This window comes from Kogia breviceps, chromosome 10 (assembly GCF_026419965.1).
Source record: "Kogia breviceps isolate mKogBre1 chromosome 10, mKogBre1 haplotype 1, whole genome shotgun sequence".
NCBI classification, from domain to species: domain Eukaryota; kingdom Metazoa; phylum Chordata; class Mammalia; order Artiodactyla; family Physeteridae; genus Kogia; species Kogia breviceps.
The window spans coordinates 85055747-85075062 of record NC_081319.1 but is presented as its reverse complement, the minus strand read 5'-3'; the positions used below and the strand labels follow the sequence as shown (position 1 = coordinate 85075062).

The 19316-nt window shown below is 49.9% G+C and overlaps 1 protein-coding gene across 6 annotated transcripts; it reads left to right on the top strand.

Moving 5' to 3' along the window:
- Positions 1-629: 629 nt before the first annotated feature.
- Positions 630-13878, top strand: ABCF1 (ATP binding cassette subfamily F member 1). 6 transcript variants are annotated; one of them, XM_067006538.1, is made up of 25 exons: positions 630-869; positions 4692-4738; positions 4938-5030; positions 5191-5317; positions 5468-5505; positions 5590-5700; positions 6372-6446; positions 6528-6641; positions 7572-7676; positions 7934-8056; positions 8435-8535; positions 8633-8718; positions 9034-9173; positions 9259-9407; positions 9694-9777; positions 9979-10103; positions 10293-10405; positions 10529-10700; positions 10805-10879; positions 10963-11033; positions 12282-12314; positions 12403-12571; positions 12769-12833; positions 12928-13000; positions 13139-13878. In XM_067006538.1, exons 1-25 carry the CDS (start codon positions 797-799, stop codon positions 13303-13305), a joined length of 2529 nt encoding a protein of 842 aa, XP_066862639.1. In that variant the 5' UTR covers positions 630-796; the 3' UTR covers positions 13306-13878. The 6 variants fall into 6 exon arrangements, with proteins under 6 accessions (XP_066862639.1, XP_066862640.1, XP_066862638.1 ...); XM_059076089.2 differs by having other exon boundaries at positions 735-869; positions 5188-5317; XM_067006539.1 differs by lacking the exon at positions 6372-6446.
- The last annotated feature ends 5438 nt before the right edge of the window (positions 13879-19316 follow it).

Sequence of the window (19316 nt, the reverse complement as noted above, 5' to 3'; positions counted from 1 at the left end):
CAACAAGAGAAGCCAGTGCAATGAGAAGCCTGCATACCGAAACAACGACCCAACACAGCCAAAAGAAAAAAATTTATTTTTTTAAAAAGTCAGGAAGTTCCAATGAATCCAAGAGTCACACACACAAAAAAGTGACCCAAATATTGATTGTGGTGGTGATTTAAAAGATGTGTACATGTCAAAATTTATCAAAGTGTACACTTTGCAGTTTACTGGCTGTCTATTGTATATGCAGTTTATGGTAACTCAATTACAACTCAGAAAAGCGGTTACCAAAAAAGAAAAAAAAAAGTGAACTGAAGCTCCACCGCACGGTGATTTCTGTTTGTTAGGCTAGAGTTCCTCCTCGTTTACACCTCTACACCGCGGGATTTTGTGACACATCTCAACACTTGACCGACAGGGCCTCTTCCTGAGTCGGTGGCCTGCGCCTTTCTGCTCCTAAAGAGACGTAAGGGGCTAGTAAAAGGTAGCATTCAGTTTCTTAAAAAAAGAAAAAAGATGACTTCACTCTTTCATACTAGTCGGAAATTATTATGTTCAGTCGTTAGTCACGCGGCGTCGCGGAAGTCACTGGGTTGGGATTCCCCAACCGTCATAAACTTGTTGTCGCGACCCGAGTGGGCTGAGCCCCGCCGCAAACACTCCCCGGAGATGATAGCGCGGCGCGCTCGTGGTCCGTCCGGGGGCGGGGTCGACAGCGCAGGCGTAGAGAGCCCTCCTGGTTCCGGGCCCCAAGCTGCCGGAACCGGAAATAGCACCCGGCGCCGCCAAGATTGCAGTAACTGCCACCGCGATGCCGAAGGGGCCCAAGCAGCAGCCGCCGGAGCCCGAATGGATCGGGGACGGAGAGACCACGAGCCCCACAGGTGAGGCTGGTAGGCAGGGCGGGAAGGAGGTAGGAAAGAGAAGAGAGAGAAGTGTGTACGTGTCTTAGGAGAGGGTCACGGGGCGCGAGACTGACCGGGCCGCGCGAGGGCTACTGCGCATGCGTTCAGTGGGGCAGGGAAGCGTTTGCCCTGGCAGGAGGGCTTTTGGGGTGCCGGCGAAAGAAAAGGTCCCGGGCGTGTCACGCAGGAACTTCAGTAAGACTGGGAAAGAGACGAGGAAGAGCGTATGGTACCGAGCGAGAGGTGGGGAGAACTGAGAAAGTCCTGTTTTCTTCTCTTTTGGACATCTTCCCCACCACACGGTATTCCACATCCGGCACTTACATATTGATAAAAGCTGTGCCTCGACCTTCTGTCTGTCTGTCTGTCTGTCTCTCTCTCTCTCTCGGAACCCATCATCCCACCTGCTTCTTAAGAGGATGACTCCTTGCTCTCTTCCGTAAGAAATCTTTCTGACTCAGCTGGAGCAAGAGCATAGATACTGGGTGTTGGAATGGAGGATTAAGGTTTACTTAAAAGCAGCTGATGTTTATTGAGCAACTGTTTTTTTTCTTTTCGTTTTGTTTTGTTTTTTTTTGCGGTACGCTGGCCTCTCACTGTCGTGGCCTCTCCCGTTGCGGAGCACAGGCTCCGGACGCGCAGGCTCAGCGGCCATGGCTCACGGTCCCAGCCGCTCCGCGGCATGTGGGAAGCTCCCGGACCGGTGCACGAACCCGTGTCCCTTGCATCGGCAGGCGGACTTTCAACCACTGCGCCACCAGGGAAGCGCGAGCACCTGTTTTTAATTATGCAATGTAGATGCTGTGCTTTGGGGAGGGGAGAAAAAAATACGAAGACATCTTACCAGGCTTGAAGCTATTTCAAGAGGGAGTTAAAATGGACACAAATAATTATAGTATGTATACAACGACTAATTTTACAGGCATTTATTGGATGCTTACTTTGTACCTGGTGCTGTGTAGAAGAACTGGAGGTGTAGGGATGAAAGATAAGCCTTGCCTATCGAGAAGGGGCAAGTCTAGTGGAGGGGACAGCATTAATCAGACAGAGGCTGACAGAGTGTGATGAATGTGTTGAGAATGCTATGGGACTAGAAAAGAGAGGGGCAACATCTGTCACATAGGGCGGGAGTGTCAGCAAAGCCTCCCAGGAATATGTGATAGCCGAGTTCATTCTTGAAGGATCAGTGTGAGTTAGCAAGGGGGAGAACATCCTAAGTAAGCAGAGGGTGCAGTTAGTGCAGAGATAGAGATGTAGTGGAGCCTGGCTGGTTCCCAGTATTGTGTGACTAGTGTGATGGGGTTGGAAAGACGTGCAGGAGACAGATAATGAAAGGCTTTATACCCTACTCCAAGGAACTTAGTCCTAAAAACATTAAGAAGGAGGACCCATTGAAGTGCATAAGGAATGGTTGGAGGGAGGGAGACCATTTAGGAGGCTCTGGTAATGATCCAGGTGCGAAGTGGTAAGAGAGTAAGCCAGGGCATTGACTAGAACTGGGAACCAGCTAAATCAAGGGAGAAGAATTAAGGCTGACACTCACTTGAGTAATGCAGCGGTTAGTAGGCTATTCATTGAAAGCAGTAGTGGGCTGTATGTAGAGTGGGGAGCGGGAAGAGGTAAGGTCAGCTTTTGAATGCTGAGTTGGAGATTTCTGGGGAATTTTAAGAGGATATGGCAAGGAGAGAGGTTGTTCGGTGGCTGTGGAGGGAGCGCTGGACTAGGAGTAAAAACACAGGTGAGTGTAGTTGTACAGGGCATCCCCTAGAGAGTGTATGCAGATTGAAGCGAAAAGACGTAGAAGGTGGGAACCCTAAAGAACCTCAGCAATTAAGGGGGAAGTAAGGTAGAGAAGGAGGCTGAGGAGATGAGACCGAGAAAGGCGAGCAGCCAGAGAAACTAGAGGCAGACCAGCAGCAGCAGGATTCCTGATGCTAAGTTACACCAGGAAAGGAGACTTAAAAGGATGAGAAGATAGGTAGCATGGAATGTTGCCAAGTAATCAAGCAAAATAAGGACTACAAAGAAACCTTTCAGGTTGAACAACTAAGGGGACAGTGACAACTTTGAGAAAAGTAGTATTCATTAGTAGATGACAGCTGAATCAGGTTGCATCATATTCAAAAAGGAATGGGAGATGAGGAGGTGAAGCTAGTGTGAACTGCACTTTTGAGACTCAGTGAAGACAAGGATAGAAACAGTAATTGGGGGAGGAGATTGTAAGATTACGGAAAGTGCTTTTCTTGGCTTTGAAATTAGGAGCCACTTCAGTGATGTACTTACTAAGGCGAGGAGCCATTAGAGGGGGAGATGTGGAGGATACAGCATAGCTTTAGCCACACTTAGCCTTTTCCTGTTCCTTGCTGATAATACTTTCTCACGCTTGAACCTGTGCACAGGCTTCTCTCCCTACGGTCGGGAGGTGTGGTTGTGTTAGTCCTTGGAGATACATTAGTGTCTGAGTCACATCTCAGTGTTGTCAGGGTGAGCTGATCATGTCATTCCTTCTCGTGTACTGCAGTGGGTCCTCCTTAATGGCTTTAGGATTAGACTCCTTGGAATAGCTTATAAAACCTATCACTATTTTCTCCTGCGCATCTTTTCAGTTCCATCACGCTAGTCACCCAATATGGGGATCAGATTTTGAAATGTGTTCAGGATGGAGGTCACAGATTAAGCAAAGACAGGCGTAAGCATGCCTGGGAGTTAACCAAGGAGCGGGGAGAAGCCAGTGTCCAGAACACGGGTATGGATAGAGAAACAGAGATAGCAGACAAGATAGGATGCACCCTTTTAGTCTGTGAGGCCCTAGGTTATAGGGGTTGTCCTTTATTATCTCCAGTTTTTGACACTGTAGATACTCAGTATCTGAATAAATGATTACTATGGACTAGGTGGAAATCTGGTCTGAGAATACTCAATGTGGTAGATAGCAGAAAGCCTTTGTTTTGGGGTTTTTTTGGGGGAAAAAAACCCCAAGTGATGGCAGGAGTGCTTTTGGATAGAACTGGGTAGCAGTGGGTGGATGGGATGGTTGGGAGACGAATGTGATAGTGGACAGGCCTGGGCGTGGAGAGAAGTCTCGAGGCTGCTGGCTGCCCCTCCCAGTCTGATGTGGGAGGGAGTTAGACCTAGTCCCCTGCCTTCAGGGAAATGGGGATGGACAGAAAGGAGAAGCCGGAATTTGTTCAGTCAGTAAACTTTTATCGACTTCCCACTTTGCTCCCTGGGAACACGAGCTAAGCAGTCTCTCAGGTCGCTCTCTAGGATGAAGGACTGATGCCCAATTAAGTACAACACAGCGTGATTTGTGCTAGAAATGCGAGTGGAGCAGGTGTGGCATAGACCCAGGTGTTTGTTGACTTACCAGATGGCTGTTTCCATGGCCTGCAGGTTCCAAAAATGACATATCCCCAACTGAATTCATACTTTTGTCCTACCTTTCTCCCCCATGGGTGGTAGGGGTGGGGAGAGGGGTCCTTCTCTTCCAGTATATCCTGCGTTAATCAATGGTACCACTAGCCCGGCTAATTCTGCTAGCTAAAAACATTGGAGGTCATCTCTGAATACTCTTACTTCTCACCTCTGCCATCACCCTGTGGATTCTCCTTCTCTGCCTCCCACTGCTACCCTAGACCAGCCACCATTGTCTGTCTTGTGGGACAGTGCCAATGTCTAGGGAGCGGTAGTTGAGCTAGAAAAACAGTAAATAGGGTGGGGACCACTGAGAGCTTGGCAGGAGAGATCAGAGTGCTTTGGAATTTGCAAATCATCATTCACAATGTCTGCTTAACCTTCTAGACAAAGTGGTGAAGAAGGGGAAGAAGGACAGGAAGACCAAAAAGACGGTGAGGAGAGAGGACTGTGGGTATTTCCGAGCAGAAGGTGGCCCTTTGAAGGCGGTGGGGGCCCGAGGGAGGGGAAGCGGTCTTGTCAGGAGAGGGAGCAAGGTGGGATGGAGTAGAAGGTCCCTGGGCTCGTGTGTGGCGGTGAAGGGCTTGGTTGGTTTCTGAGCCATGTTTACCTAGATCTTAACTCCCGTTACAGTTCTTCGAAGAGCTGGCAGTAGAAGACAGACAGACTGGGGAAGAAAATAAAGTGCTCAAGGAGAAGCAGCAGCAGCAGCAGCAGCAGCAGCAGGTACAGGTGTCAGGGGACCCACCACTGCATGGAGGCGCCCATGGATCCACCAGCCCCTCTGCAGCCCACACTGGTTCACTCAGCTGATGGGGAGCTCGCTCTGGAGCAGAGATACAGCAGCGGCCTGGGCTTCATTCTCTTACTGTTTGGCTTTCAGCAGCAAAAAAAAAAGCGAGACACTCGAAAAAGCCGTCGGAAAAAGGATGTGGATGATGACGGAGAGGAGAAGGAGCTCATGGAGCGTCTTAAGAAGCTCTCAGTGCCGGCCAGTGATGAGGAGGATGAGGGTAAATGTCCCGAGGGGAAATGGGTACCTGGAACCCATTAGTCATGAAGAGTCAAGAGCCTCATTCCTTGCTTTTGGAGTTGGATTAGATTAAGGAGCAGTACCTTGTAATTCTCCTTTCCTGTCTCACCTTCTCCCCTTGTCATTTCAGTACCTGCCCTAGTACCCCGAGGAGGGAAGAAAACCAAGGTAAGCCATCTGTGTGGTAGACAGAGACCCCAGGGGTGCAGCCTTGACCATCCCTCTGACTTCTCTGGGCCTTTCATTCTCCAGGGTGGTAATGTTTTTGCAGCCCTGATTCAGGATCAGAGTGAGGAAGAAGAGGAGGAGGAAGAAAAACATCCTCCTAAGCCAGCCAAGCCAGAGAAAAATCGGATCAATAAGGTGATAGTTGGGGCTCTGCCAGTCACTCCCACCCCGTGTAGCACCTCTGGCCACAGTGTGGTAATTTCCCAGCTTCTTTTCCTGTTTTTCAGCTAGCTCTTCTAGGCCAGTCTTGCTTACACTGTCAAAGTCAGCTTTTTAAAATACTCTTCATCACTAGGAAATTTACAGTGATCCTGTTGCTTTCAAGCTCAAAATATAAAACAAAGGCCTTTGGGTCTTTGCCCTTCCACTTGGACCCCTCTGCAGGGTTACTTGGGACTTCTCCATGTATATCTTTCAGATTAGCCTGATCACATCTTGGCATCCAGCTTGACTGTGTGTTGAAACCTTTGTTCTTTATGCCTTCTCTTCCCTCTTCCTAGAACACCTTCACTAAGCCCACATCCATTACCTCATCTCGAGATTTGTCCTCTTGAGGAAGCCCTCCAGTGCTAGAGCCATCTCACCCACGTGGCTCACTTGCCTGACTCACAGTATCTTAGCTTTGCCGATATTCTCTAGTCGTCTCTTCACTATCTTTATCCAGCCGGAGACTAGGTTTTTCTGGGTCTCATTTTCTCCTTGGCGGACTCAGTATAGTTAACTGCTACTCCTAGACTCCCTAGAAAGGCTCGTTAAGCTACAATATAGCAAATTAATTTGTGTGTGTCTGTGTGTGTCTTCTCCAGGCTGTATCTCAGGAACAACAGCCAGGGCTCAAGGGCAAAAAGGGAAAGGAGGAGAAGTCAAAGGGGAAGGCCAAGGTGAGGGAGTATAGGCAGGAGGAGGGGCTGGGTCTCAAGAATTAGAGCATTGCATCAAACTTGCTGTCTTTTCCCTGGTAGCCTCAAAATAAATTTGCTGCTCTGCACAGTGAAGAGGAGGAGGATGAAGAGGAAGTAACAAAAGAAGAGGAACCACCCAAGCAAGGGAAGGAGAAGGCCAAGAAGGCAGAGCAGGTTTGTATTTTGGTGTTGGGGGAAGGTGGGCTGAGGGACTAGGACGCTATGGCCCTGGGCAGGGGGCAGGATCTGGGGGTGCTCTTACTCTCCAGAACAGGAGTTGGCAAACTTTTTTTTTTTTGTCCCTGCCACGCGGCTTGCGTTATCTTAGTTCCCCAACCAGGGATTGAACCTGGGCCCATGGAACTGAAACCGTGGAGTCCTAACCACTGGACCACCAGGGAAGTCCCAGGCAAACTTCTGTAAAGGGACACATAGTAAATATTTTTGGCTTTGCAGGCCATATACAATCTCCGATGCATATTCTTCTTCTTTTCTATTTTTGGAAAAATTCCTTAAAAATGTAAAAACCGTTCTTAGCTCAAGGGCCATCATTGGCAACTCCTGATCCAGAGAGGAAATGATGCGGGCGTTAGCCTCAGTCAGTCTGAGTTCTGGTTCTTGCCACTCAGCTGTGACCTTGAGTACATTTTTCCATCTCCTTGGGTCAGTTTTTTCATGTGTGTGATCTAGTGATCTCTCAGCTCCCTCGTATCGTTAGCACTTGCTAGCTCTGATTTTGCTGGATTTCTCAGTGACTGTGTGCTAGGGCTTCTAGACCTTTTCCTTGCATGTTAATGTGTAGGCCACTGATACATGAGAAAAAGAAGCTCACGTAACCTTCAATTACACTGTATTGGCAGTTACAGTACATAGTTACAGGTACACATACTTTATTACATTTCATACATAAATACTCATACTATTCCTGGTGGCAAAAATGGATACAGGGCTGCAAGGAGAGCAGGGCGGGTATGAGAATGGGAGCAGATCCACCATTGTATTTCAGGACCCTGGTGGAGAGACAGAGCTGACTGTGGGTACGTGATGTGAAGTCTGAGTTCTAGAAGGGGGTCCCTTGTTTTTACCATCCCCTGGTTCTCACAGGGCTCAGAGGAAGAAGGAGAGGAGGAGGAGGAAGAAGGGGAGTCCAAGGCTGATGATCCCTATGCCCGCCTTAGCAAGAAGGAGAAGAAGAAACTGAAGAAACAGGTAAAACCTTGGGTTCTTGGTGGTCAAAGGTGGGAGAATCTGATTTTTTTTTTTTTCCTTAACGCTTCAAGTAGGGGACATGTGAATTAGGGGAAAAGAAGGAGCGCTTTGGGTGCTCTGTCAAGTAGAACAGTTGGAGTAAGGAAATAACTGCGCTCTGTGAGCCTTGTCTTGGTGTCTGGTGACGTGGGGCTGTATTGTGGTGATGGGAAGGTGGCAGGCAATAGCCTCAGATGTGATTTTTCCTGCCTTCTCAGATGGAGTATGAGCGCCAGGTGGCTTCATTAAAAGCAGCCAATGCTGCTGAAAATGACTTCTCCGTGTCGCAAGCAGAGGTGTCTTCCCGCCAGGCCATGTTAGAAAATGCATCTGACATCAAGGTAAGGTCTGAGGGGGCCCCTCTACCAGCTCACCCAGGGACATGCCACTTCTCACCTTCCCCTGAGTGGCCACGGCAACCGAGGAAGTGGGTATGAATGGGAAGTCCATTGGGAAGAAAGCCTCGAGCCATTCTCTACACCTTGAGTTCTGCCAACTTGAGTGAGAAGATAGAAGAACCAGCATAAGGGTCCACCCTTGGAGGGAAGCAAGGCGGGACAGGCTGGCCGCGCTTAGGATTTGGAGACTCTGATTAGAGGCAGTGGTTGGGGAAGGGGCCGGTGTGGTGAGAAGAGGGGGCTTCCCTGCAGAGAGAAAGCTGCAGCTGCTGTCTGGAAGGGAGAGTTCTCATGTGCTCGCTCCTTCCCTGACAACTGCAGCTGGAGAAGTTCAGCATCTCCGCCCACGGCAAGGAGCTGTTTGTCAACGCAGACCTGTACATTGTTGCCAGCCGCCGCTATGGGCTGGTGGGACCCAATGGGTGAGGAGAGGAGGGGCTGGAGCTGTGAGAGGGGTGGAGCTGGAAGGAGAAGAGACTTCTCTGAGGCGGCCTGGTCCTAAAAGCTCTCATCCCCCAGCAAGGGCAAGACCACTCTCCTCAAGCACATCGCCAACCGAGCCCTGAGCATCCCTCCCAACATCGACGTGCTGCTCTGTGAGCAGGGTGAGGCTGCTGGTGGGAGAGGGGCTTGGTGGGGAGGTGAAACCGAGGGGCCTGAGGGGGGCCGCCACTGGGGTACAGGAGCCAACCAAGAATAGAAGAAACCGTGGTTGTACAGCTGGAAGGGTTATGTGAGGAGACTGGGGACTGGGAAATGGTGCTAAAGAAGGGGGAGAAGAGATGAGAGGCTGGAGAATATTTTATTTGGAACAAGTACAAAGAGCTGGGCAGGGTCAGGCAAACCAGAAACAGAGCTGCAGGGAAGAGGGAATAGGAGGCTTGGCCTTTGGGGCACCCTGACTTCTCCCCTGTCCCCAGAGGTGGTAGCCGATGAGACGCCGGCCGTGCAGGCTGTTCTCCGAGCCGACACCAAGCGCTTGAAGCTGTTGGAAGAGGAGCGGCAGCTTCAGGGACAGCTGGAGCAGGGCGATGACGCGGCTGCCGAGAGGCTTGAGAAGGTAGAGGAGATGGCGCAGGGGACACGGGCTAAGACTGGGGGCTCCTGGGACCTCGCAGCATGTGTCCTCTTCTCCCTTCTCCCAGGTGTATGAGGAATTGCGGGCTACTGGGGCGGCAGCAGCAGAGGCCAAAGCCCGCCGGATCCTGGCCGGTCTGGGCTTTGACCCTGAGATGCAGAATCGACCCACACAGAAGTTCTCTGGGGGCTGGCGCATGCGTGTCTCCCTGGCCAGGTGGGCCCCCCCCCCCCTTCCAGCCTCCGTCCACCAGGGCTCTTTCCCTTCTTCCCATTCTTCCAAAGCCGTCTTCTCCCTCCCTTCCTGTCTGCGTTGTCAGACTCAAGGTCTTTTCTCCCTATCTGGGGGTGTATTCTGTCTGTGTCTCCTGCCTGGGAACTGTCTAAGGAGAGGTTGGGAAGGAGTGTTCATGGTCTCAGGCTCCACTTACCAGAGGCTTCTCTGGGTTCTCTGAGCAAGGGTCTTCTTCCCCCTGACTGCATTCTGCTGCCCTGCCCTCTAGGGCACTATTCATGGAGCCCACGCTGCTGATGTTGGATGAGCCCACCAACCACCTGGACCTCAATGCTGTCATCTGGCTCAATAAGTGAGTAGCCCTTGATTACAGCCTTTGCATCGTTGGTTCTCACTCTGCCCTCGTTTCCTCTAGCTGGTCTCCACTCTGCCCTTGACACCTCTCACTGCAGCCCCCCCTCTTTCACTCCCTGCCCCCATGCTCTGTCTGCTTCACCTGACTCCACCCTAACCTGGCCATTGTGACGTTTCCACACTCTTCTCTAAAACCCAGCTACCTCCAAGGCTGGCGGAAGACGCTGCTCATCGTCTCCCATGACCAGGGCTTCCTGGATGACGTCTGTACCGATATTATCCATCTTGATGCCCAGCGGCTCCATTACTATAGGGGCAATTACAGTAAGGAGGATTGTTTGGGGGCAAGGAAAGGGGTGGTTCCTGGAGAAAGGCCTGGGAGGGAGGGTCTATAAGGTTGTTGTGATAATTCTGAGTCTTTCAGAATTCTAGACAACGACTCCTGCCCCCATCCTCCCCCGTCCTGCTGGGGAGAGGGACAACCATCGATGCCCATTCCCCTTTCTTGCCCAGTGACCTTCAAGAAGATGTACCAGCAGAAGCAGAAGGAGCTGCTGAAGCAATATGAGAAGCAGGAGAAAAAGCTGAAGGAGCTAAAGGCGGGCGGCAAGTCCACCAAGCAGGCGGTGAGCACTTGGCTCTTCCTGGGAGGGCGTCTTCTCCAGAGAAGGAGCAGGGCTCAGGCCCTGCCTGCCTTTTGAGGCCTTCTGTGAAGGGTGCGGGTGTCTCCCTTTCCCCTTCTTCCCCAGGAAAAGCAAACAAAGGAAGCCCTGACTCGAAAGCAGCAGAAGTGCCGGAGAAAAAACCAGGATGAGGAGTCACAGGAGGCCCCTGAGCTCCTGAAGCGCCCCAGGGAGTACACCGTGCGCTTCACATTCCCTGACCCGCCGCCGCTCAGCCCTCCGGTGCTGGGCCTGCATGGTGAGCTGGCCGCGGCCGTGCCTTCCCTCCACAACCAGGACATTCGGGGCACCCTCGGGGGACTCTGAAGAGAAAATAAAGTGCTTCTTTTCCTGGCCTCTCAGGTGTGACGTTTGGCTATGAGGGGCAGAAACCACTCTTTAAGAATCTGGATTTTGGCATTGACATGGACTCAAGGAGTGAGTTGGCAGGGGAGGCTCAGGAGCCCCGGGGAGAGTTTCTGGGGACCTCGCCTCTTTGACCTCTGTCTTCCTTCTGGCAGTCTGCATCGTGGGCCCTAACGGTGTGGGGAAGAGCACCCTGCTGCTGCTGCTGACAGGCAAGCTGACGCCGGTGAGTCCTGGAGCCAGGAAGTGGGGGACGACAACGAGCGAGCGGAAGCGTGAGCGCAAAGCTGTTCCACAGAGGCTGCAGTCGGGGGCCCCTCTGTGCCGTGGAGAGTTAAATACAGAACTTGTCACGGATGGTGCACTTCCTCGAGAGGTGCTGTAGAGGAGGACAGTTTAGATCAGGCCAGGAGAAGAGCCAGGAGAAGTGGGGCCAGGCTAGGGGCATGCCGCCCCTGTCCCCCCACCCCCCGGCCGTGTGTTTCGGTTATGCAAGAAATACATGCCCATTGTAGAGTAGTTAGAAATTGCACAAGCCAGGGAATTCCCTGGCGGTCCAGTGGTTAGGACTAGGAGCTTTCATTGCCATGGACCCGGGTTCAATCTCTGGTCGGTGTACTAAGATCCCTCAAGCTGCGCGGCGCAGCTGAAAAAAAAAAAAGAAAGAGAAATCGCGTAAACCAGAGAAAAATCTAGAGGTAACCTGTATTAATTTTGATGGATTGCTTTCTCCTTTTTTCCTTTACAAGTGTGCATATAATTTTTTTTAACAAAAGTGGCCTATCATGTGAATTGTTCTGTAACAAGCTTTTTCCAGATAATGTACATCAAGCGTTTTTCCATGCCAGTAATCCTACATGTGCATTCATTTCGTATAGATCTACCATAGTTTATTTGATGTCAGTCGTTTAGGTTATTTCTGATTTTTCCCTAAAGGCCAAAACTATAGTAAATAGTCTTATTATGCCTGTTCATGAATTTAGTTTTCCTTAGGATAAATTCCCTAGAATTGCTTTGGGGACTTTTGCGGCATTATGTAGTGCTTAGGTGGGTTGTAGCCATCTGTCCGCCCTCCAAGAAAGCGTTGAGAGGGCCCGTTGCCTCACACCCACAGAGAGTAGATCTTCAGAAAGGTGTTCTAGATCCTCCCACAAACTGTTAATCCCCATCTGAGGTGGACCCCTGAAAACATCTTGCTGGAAGGTGGGGTGGGGACGGGGGTCTTTTACTTGTGGTCAGTCTGCTGCCTGATTCTGAATCTCTGCTTTTTGTCTCCCCCTCCTTGATTCTTCTCTTGCTTCTGATTTCCTGGGCCTGCCTTGGTCATGTTCAGGAGCACGCCCGTGTTCCCTTTCTCACACTGGCTTGTTCCCAGCCCGGTTCTGGTGTTCAGCTCCCCTTCAGAAAAGTTGGGGTGTGGAGCTGCAGCTCCTTTCCCCTTCCCCTTAGCTCCCCCCTTGCTTTTTCCTTGCAGACTCGTGGGGAAATGAGGAAGAACCACCGGCTGGTAAGTGGCTTTGGGAATCTGGGAGTAAGAGGCCGGCCAACAGAGGAAGTATGACTTTGACCGACCACCTCCCTCTTCTCTCGGGCAGAAAATTGGCTTCTTCAACCAGCAGTATGCAGAGCAGCTGCGCATGGAGGAGACGCCCACCGAGTACTTGCAGCGGGGCTTCAACCTGCCCTACCAGGATGCCCGCAAGTGCCTGGGCCGCTTCGGCCTGGAGAGTCACGCCCACACCATCCAGATCTGCAAACTCTCTGGTACCAGGGGCCGGGGCAGGTGTCCCCGTCCTTAGCCTTCATACCTGCAGACTGTCCCTAGAGGCAGGAGGAAAGAGGAACTGGGACTTGGGGGACCTCACCGCGTGCGCACGCGCACACACACACACATTCAGGGTTTACCTGCAGAAATGTCAGGTGGTGAAAGGTGCAGTGGATCTCCTTTCCCTTTGCTACAGGTGGGCAGAAAGCCCGAGTTGTGTTTGCAGAGTTGGCCTGTCGGGAGCCCGATGTCCTCATCTTGGTGAGTGAGTGGGACTGCAGGGCTGGGGCAAGGGTGACAGAAAGGAAAGGTAGGAGTTGTAACTCTCAGTCACGGGATGCCTCCTCCCCCATAGGACGAGCCCACAAATAACCTGGACATTGAGTCTATTGACGCTCTTGGGGAGGCCATCAACGAATACAAGGGTGGTGAGTCAGCTCAGGGCACACCCTCCTCCTCCCCACCTTGGGGACTGGGCTGTGGTGTCTTTCGGCTGGGCCCCCTCCTCTCAGGTTCTGATTCCCCTCTTCCTCCCTGCCCTCCATTCTTGCCATCTTTCTTCAAAGCTGTGATCGTCGTCAGCCATGATGCCCGACTTATCACAGAAACCAACTGCCAGCTGTGGGTGGTGGAGGAGCAGAGCGTCAGCCAGATTGATGGTGACTTCGAAGACTACAAGCGGGAGGTGTTGGAGGCCCTGGGTGAAGTCATGGTCAACCGGCCCCGAGAGTGAGCTTTCTTTCCTGAACATCCCCTCGTCTCCTCTCCACTCGGAAGTCTGCTCTGGTCTTCTGCAGCTGGTGCAGTAGCTACTTGGGTACATGAAGGCGGAGCGTGGTCTTGATGAGACCAGCATACCGCTTTGATTGCTTCCTCTTCTCTGAAAGACTTGTCTGATTGCTCTCTTCAGATAACTGAGGTGGCCTTGTCCTTGAAATCCCTCTGTACAAGCGGAGGTGATCTTTGTTATGGGGTTCCATCCAGTCAAGCTCATGTGGCCAGTTGTCTGAGACTGTCCTCACTCAGAAGCCTACGTCTGGTCCGCCTCAAAGCTTCAGGCCCAGCTGCTGCCCTGTTCTGTGAGTGGTGCTGCTTTTTTCTGGTGGATTTAATGCTGACCTAACTGATACGGCTGATGCAGATCAGAGCTGGAGGAGAGTTCTGAGGCCTGTGCTGTCACCCAGGATTTGGTGCCTGCAGTCTCTAGTCTGGTTGGGGACTTGGGGGCAGGAAAGGAATGCTGCTGAACTCGAATCACCTTTTACAAGGGGAAGAAATAAAGGAAAGGAGTTGCGCCGCCCTGTCACTGTTTGGAGATTTCATGGGAGCTAGAACTGTTCTTACTCTTGATTTGCTTTGTTCAGTTTACTAGCAGCGGTTAGTATCCTCTCTTCCCCACCAGTACAGGTGGGTCTAACTTGCAGTCTTACTGCCCTTTAGATGGTACTCACTGTTTGAGGAGCCTCCCTCCCTTCCCACAGCCCTTCCGACGAGGACAAGGGAAAGTGAGTCATCCCTTCCAACTAGGACACTCGGGTTTCTCCCTATCCAAGCTCCACCCTGGTATCAGGGACCAGAGAGCTGATCCTCCCAAAAGTTACTAAATCAGCGAACATGTACCGCACCATGCAGTATGCAAGAAGGGAAGAGACAAGGTCTGCCTTCATGAATAGTCTAGATAGAGAAGACTTAGAAAGTAAGACGTGAGTGTATAGTGTGATACAATTAATTGCCTAATGTGTGGTGCTCTAGATTTGAAGTTGCCTTGAGCTCATAGAAGAGAAGTATTATCCAGAACTTGGTTATTTGGCAGTATCACTTGAGGGTGAACCTTGAAAAATAGTAAGGACTTTTAAAAAAATTTATTTATTTATTGTTGGCTGCATTGGGTCTTTGTCACTGCATGCAGGCTTTCACTAGTTGCAACGAGTGGGGGCTACTCTTCCTTGTGGTGCGCGGGCTTCTCATTGCGGTGGCTTCTCTTGTTGCGGAGCACAGGCTCTAGGTGCACTGGCTTCAGTAGTTGTGGCTCGTGGGCTCTAGAGCGCAGGCTCAGTAGTTGTAGCACACGGGCTTAGGTGCTCCGCAGCATGTGGGATCTTCCCGGACCAGGGCTTGAACCGGTGTCCCCTGCATTGGCAGGTAGATTCTTAACAACTGCACCACTAGGGAAGTCCCAGGATTTTAGTAATGAGGAACAGGGAGCCATTTTTGGAACGTAGGAAAAGAGCAGGTCTAAGGCAGATCTAAGAAGAAAGAACTATTTGAGAGTTAATGAGAGAACATGGCTGGTGTGGCCACTTTTCTTATTAGAGTTAGATTGGAGAGATGGGTTTGGAAAGTAAAACCCAAGTGGCAAGTGGTTGGTTGGTGGTGATTTCAGGTAGTGATGGGTGAGGTGGACTTTAGAGACTTATGGGACGGGCCCCAGAACTTTCGCTGTGGGGATGAGGTAATAAATCCTGAATTAGGATATGAGAGAGAGGGATAGAAGGCAAGGACAGATGGAAAGAGCCAGGTATGGGAGTTGGAGAGAGGATGTTAGATGTGTGCAGTTCCAGGGGAAATATGAAGAACCATTTAAGATTTACTAAGTTGGGATGTCTAATTTTGGGAAAGTATTTTCTGGCCAAATAATACTGGACCTCAATTATGAGTTTTACGCTAAAAGTGAAGGTTTGGTGTGAAGGTGATTGAAGAGGTGCCGTTGGGTACATCTCCAAGTTAGATGTAAAGGAACACCCCTCATGAAATTTGAGGGAAAAGCATCAGGGTCTTGTGCCAAGTAAGATGTTACACGTGAAAGTATTCTCCACAATTCCACGAAGTAGGTCTGTCGTAGAACAGCGGGAGCAGGCTTCAAGTCCACTACTAACGGGGTGACCTTGGACTTAGCCTCTTGGTACCTGTTTCCTCATTTGTAACATGAAGGTGATAAAAAGCACCTACCTCACAAGGTTATTAAGGGATTAAGTAATTATTTGTGAAGTGCTTTAATTTTTTGTTTTTTTACTTTTGTTGCATGTATTTCATGTACACTCTACACTTTGCACTTATAATTTTCAGTTTAGTAGTCTAGATGAGATGTTACACAAAATAGCTGGGAATGTTGTTTATAAAATGAACACCAACATTTTGCATTTTAAGTATTTGATCTGTGATTTCACTACACATACTTCAGATGTTCCAAAATAACTTCCATCCGTGGGCACAAGTTTTATTTCTTTCCTCAATATACATAGTATAATAATGCGCTTTAAATATGGGCAAAAGAATGCCACTTCTTCAAAAAGAGCAGCATAGAAGTGGAACTCGAAAGGAAAAAATTACACATTTACACAGTAGTACAGTATGTGGGTAACCCAAAGCCTGAAAAATGGAATTTAGTTAATTAAATATTTTTATTCATGACAGTCTTTGTCACCTACAAATCATGCACTAATGTGGATCATAATGAGCACCGTAGAAGTGTTTTAAAAAATTACTTACTCTTCTCCACACCTTCCTAATGAGGAAACAGACTCAGAGATGCTGACGTGCCCATGGTCACCCAGCCTGGAAAGGAGAGTTCCTGGGATGGGGGCCCTAATTTTCTGATGTCAGTGCCTTGGGCGTTCTCCCTCATCTGTAGAATATGGACAGAATGACCAAAGGATGAGTCCTTGAGGGGCATGAGAGCCAAGGCAGGACTGTGTTTTAGGAACACGTGAGAGACGTTTTAGGAAGACTGTCAGCACTACAATGGGAAAGATGAAAGTCAGGAAGGAGCCCTGTGGCTGTTCACAACTCAGAGGAGGCCTGGGAATGTGAGAAGTTGCCCTTGTGCTGCCGGTGCTGGTGCAGCAGCTGAGACACTTGAACTGGTGGCTGCTCTAGGGCAGTGGTTCTCAGCGTGTCCTAGACCAGTGGCAGCAGCATCACCTGGAGTGTGTTAGAAGTGCAAAGGTAGGAACTCAGTGGTGCCTTTGGAGCATGTCACAGGAAACATGGTGTTAGGAGAGAAAGGGTAGGGGTCACCTTTAGCTTGAGTGATTAGGGAGGACTTCTCAGAGGAAGTGACATTAATTAAAACCAAGGCCTGTAGGTGGAGAAGGAACCAGCTAGATGGGTGAGAAAGAGCCTTCAGGAAGGCACCAGAATGTGCAGAGGCTCAGAAACTGGAAAGAGCTTGACTTGGTCAGGAACATGGCTTGAGCTTAGAGCTTGAGCAGCGCCCAGGACACATGGGGTCTTATAAACGTTGATAGGGAGTTGGGATATGGTTCTAGGAGTAATAGAAGGCAGTGTGTATGCAAGAGTGTGAATTGACCTGGTTTTCATTTTCACAAAATTGTTCTGACTGCTGGGTGAAGAGTAGTGGGTGGGAGGGAGATGGAGAGGAGATGCTAGGAGAGGCGAGCTGGAGGAGGTATCCTCCTTCCTCTAAGAAAGGAAAGGAGATAATGTAGACTCAGATATTTTCAGGTGAAGAGAAGGAGAAATGGTGCTCACATAGGATGGGGCTCACTTCCTCAGGAAATTTGGTGTCAGAGAAGGGAGAGGAGTTAGGAGTTGCCAGGCAGCAGTGAATGTTGAGTCAGTGCTAGTAATTTGTACTGGGCCAAGATGGTAGGATTTCGTGGTTTTTCAACATTATGTTTACTGCCTGGGAGCAGGAATGGGAGGAATAGAGTAATGGTGATTCAGAATTGGAGATTGCACTGGTGTGCTTGGGGAATGGTTGACAGAGAAGTCAAAAGTTAATAGGTTATTTAGGGGTGGGGGTGGAAATGGAATAAGAAAGGAAGAACAGACCAACTGAAGCAGTCGGGAGAGGTGTGCCTGCAAGGCTTGGTGAAGAAACAGAAATGGGTCAGTGGGTACAGTGAAATGGATGAGATGCTCAAACTGTCTCCCTGCCTTAAATTAAAAAAAAAAAAAAAAAAGGAAAATCTAAGTAACAGGTAATTCGGATTTTCCTGGAGAATTTGAAAGAAAATGGCTGAACTCATTTTTAAATTAAAATAGAAAAAATTAAGCTCTCTGTAAAGGTTCCTGTGGCCTGTTGCAGGAGGTGGAGGGAAGAAGGTGAGAAGCAGGCAGTAGATGGAACCAGAAAGAAACACAAGTTAAAATTTTTTTTTTTTTTTTTTTTTTTTTTTTTTGCGGTACATGGGCCTCTCACTGTTGTGGCCTCTCCTGTTGCGGAGCATAGGCTCTGGATGCGCAGGCTCAGCGGCCATGGCTCACGGGCCCAGCTGCTCCGCGGCATGTGGGATCTTCCCTGACCGAGGCACGAACCCGTGTCCCCTGCACCGGCAGGCAGACTCTCAACCCCTGAGGGCCCAAGAATTTTTTTTTTTTAATGATTTTTGGCTGCGTTGGGTCTTTGTTGCTGCGCACGGGCTTTCTCTAGTTGCGGCGAGCAGGGGCTACTCTTCGTTGCAGTGCGCAGGCTTCTCATTGTGGTGGCTTCTCACTGCAGATCCTGGGCTCTAGGCTCGCGGGCTCTAGAGCACAGGCTCCATAGTTGTGGTGCACGGGCTTATTAGTTGCTCCACGGCATGTGGGATCTTCCCAGACCAGGGCTCAAACCCGTGTCCCCTGCATTTGCAGGTGGTTTCTTAACCACTGAGCCACCAGGGAAGCCCAAGTTAAAGAATTTTTAACTTTTTTTCACTTGAGTTGTGTACTTCGTTGGTATTTCACCTCTTAGCTTGGCCCTTAGATTACATCTTTTCAGGACCTCTCCGAGTGTGAAGAGCAACAGTAGGCTGACTGAACACCCTCTTTCCAGAGAAGGGGCAAAAGGGAAGATAAAATTAGCACCACTGGCCTAAGTGTAGGTGGGGCCTGTGAGGTTTAGGAAGTTGCCCCCCTCTTGTGGCCAATCCTGGAAACAACAGCCAAGAAACGTGTTCTAGGGCCCTGTCTTTTCAGTGTTTTCCAGATCAGCAGTCAGCAACACCTGGGAACTTGTTAGATATGCAAAATCTTGGAGTTCATCCCAGACCTGCTGAATCAGAAAATTTGCTGAACCCCACCCCCAATCTCTTTTAAAAGCCCTTCAGATGATTCTGATGAACGCTGAAAGTTTGGAAACCACCATTCTCAACCTATACCCCAATATCCCTACCCTCCCTTTCCCTCGCCCCTCAAAATGTAATCTCCTAATTTCTGATTACAAGAATAGCAGAGCTTCCTATTTAAAGTTAATCCTCTCCCTCCATGTTCTGAACTCCAAAACCTCCTGTCTTCCCAAGAATCTTTTTTTTAAATATACTTTTTTTGGCCATGCCGCACAGCTTGCAGGATCTTAGTTCCCCAACTAAGGATCAAACCCAGGCCCCAGCGGTGAAAGTGCTGAGTCCTAACCACTGGATCACCAGGGAATTCCCACCCCTGGGAATCTTGTTCCATCAGCTAGGCCCTCAATACCTGTCCTTAAGGTCTAAAAATTATCTTGATCCTGCATCTTCTAGCAGCAGGCCTATTTCTCTCTTCTCTGCAGAGCCCCTTTTTTGGGGGACAAGCAGGATCCACCTCTTTTTCCTTCCTTCTCCAGAAACTGCTCTTGGATTTTTCCTTTTTCAGCCACTCTTCCCTACTCCTCCCTTCGGCCCACTCTCACGTAAATCCTTTCCCCGAGCTACTCCACAAGGCTGTTAGGATCAGCTAGAATAGATGTGCCTGCACCTTCTGCAGTTCCAGTGATCTGTGAGCTCTGCCTTCCCCAGCTATGGCGTTTTATATTCAAAGTACTCC